Raw genomic sequence first — 3,275 nt, forward strand, 5'->3', positions numbered from 1 at the left:
ATCCCAAAGTTTCGACAAACTTAATTTCTTCGATTCACTTGATCCCGAAACCTTTAGATACTTGCAGCACTTGTTAAAAGTCTTCCTTAACCTTATAAGGGTTTCATGGCCTCTCCAGCTTACATTAGTTTACCTTTGACTAAACCGATGCGAAAATTTGCGAGGTGTAAGGGTCCATATTTCTCAACCCCAAAATCTGCCTTCTCTGTTAAATTTTTAAATCCTTGAATACGGTCCATATCACAAAATATGGTCCGTATTCCCAAAAATATGATCCGTATAGTTCAATCTTAAAATGGAACTTCGACGAAACGTGTTCTCTTCGATTCACTTATTCTCCAATCCTTTCATAACCTACTAAACATGAACTTAAACCCGCATAACCATAAGATAGGCATGTCTAATCTCATTTAACCTTGAAGATAACTCTGGTGTCCAAGACTAAGACCATTAACATATGACAAATCTCAACGTACAAAGCTATGAGGTGTAACATAAAGGTTTCGGTTAAAGCCAAATCCAGAGTGAAATTTAAATTTGGCCTAGTGCTTCAATGAAGACTTGTATGTGTGTTTATATAGGTGGAAATAGGGTTCTTTATATAAAACCCTAGTTCTTAGGGTTTTCCTCTTGAAAACTTGATGTGGGAGTGGGATTTGAAAGGGAATTCTTCTTAAATCCTCTCCAGTTTTGAAGAACCAATAAAATTCATGGATTAAAAATAGCTTGGTGGGGGAATTGGTTCGGTTCCGAGGCACTCAAGAGTGTTCTGGGTGGTTTAAAACATGACTTTAGGGGTTGACCGAGTCAAAATGACCTCCATTGGGAATTCCGAGGGCACGGGTGGTTTCGTAGCGCGTTTCTATGTCAGTATGCATATTTTGTTTATATCGATGGGTCTCAAATGGATGTCGGTTTTGGGTTGGACTAAGTGAAAAACCAGAACTTTGCTGGTTTCTGATGTCTCGCTTCTGCGGGCATGTATTCGCTTCTGCGGGTACGCCCATGTGATACTTTTCCTACAAATTGGAAGGACTGACGTGGTAAGTGACTTTGCTGAGGCAAATTTCCCTTCATAGAGGCAAGTCCGTATCAGGGACAAGGTGTCTGCGGATGCGAAAATCGCTGATCAAAAAACCTTTCTTATTTCCCAACTTCGAACCATTCCTTCCATTCACCAAATTCTTATCTTAGAGAGTGTTGTGGGTGAAGTTAGAGAGCTTTTGGGTGATTACATATTGGGGTAAGTTCCTTTACACTCTCTTGCAATTTATTTATGAATTAGGATGGGATTACATCTAGTTTTCACTTGGTAAGTTGGGGAAGATGGGTAGAAACCCTAAATTGTATTTTTATGATTCTTGTCCAGCTCAGTCCAATATTATTGCTACTCCAGTTTTGTCTGATGCTTTGTTTTAAGTGTTGAACCTTCTTGATGGGTTGACTCAGGCAGGTGTTCTACCAGCTACACTTGATGGCCAAAGAGTTAGATTGGATGATCAGATCCTAGAGAGGTTCCGTGCTTCGAGGGCACAGCCAGTTGTGACTGTGTATCCTCTTATAGATAAGGTTCTCGGACTATATTTCCTTTCTAGACCCATGGTAGGTTCAGTGATGACCCACGAGGAGCAGGACTTGTTTGGGACATTCACCAAGATGAAGTCTTCCTGTTTCTACGGTACTCCATAGGAGGACACCTATGAGTTTATTATTGATTGTCATGAGAGACTCCACAAGCTGGGGGTATTGGAGATGCACGGGGTTGATTATGTGTCCTTCCAGTTGATGGATGATGCCACGTTTTGGTGGAGGTCGTATGTCGAGTGCGGAGCCGGTTGGGTTGCCTCCATTGTCATGGACCAGGTTTTATCAGATTTTCTTAGAGAAATACATCCCGCATACTTTAAGAGATAGGAGACGTGACGAGTTTAGTCACCTGGAGTAGCAAGGGTCATCTGTTGCTGAGTATGATGCTCGTTTTCATTCCTTATCTAGATATGCGCTTCAATTGCTTCCCACAGAGACGGAGAGAGTAAGGAGATATGTGAAAGGGTTGAATACTCCGTTAAAGTTGGTGGCTCTACAGCTAGTGACCACAGGGGCTTCATTTCGTAGAGGTGGTGGATCATGTCACTTCAGTTGAGTCAGTGAGACAAGAGAGTTATGGTAGGGTGATGGATAAGAGGGCCCGGAAAGGGGGTAGCTTTAGTGGTACAGTTTCTAGAGGGGAGGGCCATTATGGGTAGAGTTCCCAGTTCTACACCGGTCGCTTGATTCAGTCAGCTATTTAGACTTCGATTGGGGGGGTTCTACAGGGCCCATCCATTACTCTTTAGGATAGCTAATTCAGGGTTTTTATTCGAAGTTCTCAGATCGTGGAGGTCATACTGATTTATCGGCTTGACTCACCAAAGAAAGTATAGGTAGCGCAGTTTATTATGATTGCTGTGAGCCAAGGCATATCAATACCTATTATCCTCGACTCATAAAGAGTGGGCAGAGTACTCTGTATCAAACCCCTCAGGCCTTTAGTGCCATATTTTAGAGGGTGGGGTCTTCGTGTCGAGAAGCGATTATGACTTGGGAGAGGTGGTCACTCGTCTGATAGGGGTAGTCCCTAGCCTAACAGAGGCGGATCTAAGTCCGACAGAGGTGGACATCTGCCCCGTAGGGGCGAGCCTCAGTTATATATGTTGTCGTAGGGCTTTTCTGCGTGCAGGTTGTTACATTTGATTCTTGTAGCATTATTTAGCGGCCTTGATAGCCCAATATTCATGTTGCAGGTCGTAGATGCTAGGCTTGGTTCACTCGGACCTTTGGGTGCCCGGTGCCGGCAACAACCCCTAAGGTTGGGGTGTGACAGTAGAGTTCCACTTAATTTAGTCCAAATGCCATATCCCTTTTACCCATATAAGTTATCATAAAAAAAGGATGTTCCAAATGTATATCATATGTAAAAATATGTCATGTAATTTATACAATTTTTATAAATATCCCTTTTTCAATTACAAGTTTTTTATCCATTTCAATTATATTGAAGGACAACCGTATTCTTTTTAATCCTCTTCCTCTAACTTAGTGTCACGACCCAGCTAGAGGGTCATGACGGGCACCCGGAGTTAGCCTATCAAGTACCTCTGAACATACACCTCATAATCATTTCTCGATTGGCCATAAGTTAGCTCATATGCATCATACTTTGTAAGGACGAGTATCACAATATAATGGTACATTATTATGTAATCACCAGCAACCATGCCCATAATCATAAGCCA

At 42.2% G+C, this 3,275-nt stretch overlaps 1 protein-coding gene across 1 annotated transcript in view; it reads left to right on the top strand.

Moving 5' to 3' along the window:
• The first annotated feature begins 1,326 nt into the window (after positions 1–1,326).
• The window catches only part of LOC132067095 (long-chain-alcohol oxidase FAO4A-like), a 12,263-nt gene continuing 10,314 nt past the window's right edge, over positions 1,327–3,275 (top strand). The window contains exons 1-4 of the mRNA XM_059460225.1: positions 1,327–1,330; positions 1,421–1,569; positions 1,690–1,863; positions 1,996–2,070. Of these exons, the coding sequence (XP_059316208.1) occupies positions 1,327–1,330; positions 1,421–1,569; positions 1,690–1,863; positions 1,996–2,070 (402 nt within the window). The remainder of the gene's footprint in view (positions 1,331–1,420; positions 1,570–1,689; positions 1,864–1,995; positions 2,071–3,275) is intronic.

The sequence above is a fragment of the Lycium ferocissimum genome, chromosome 8, assembly GCF_029784015.1.
Source record: "Lycium ferocissimum isolate CSIRO_LF1 chromosome 8, AGI_CSIRO_Lferr_CH_V1, whole genome shotgun sequence".
NCBI lineage: Eukaryota > Viridiplantae > Streptophyta > Magnoliopsida > Solanales > Solanaceae > Lycium > Lycium ferocissimum.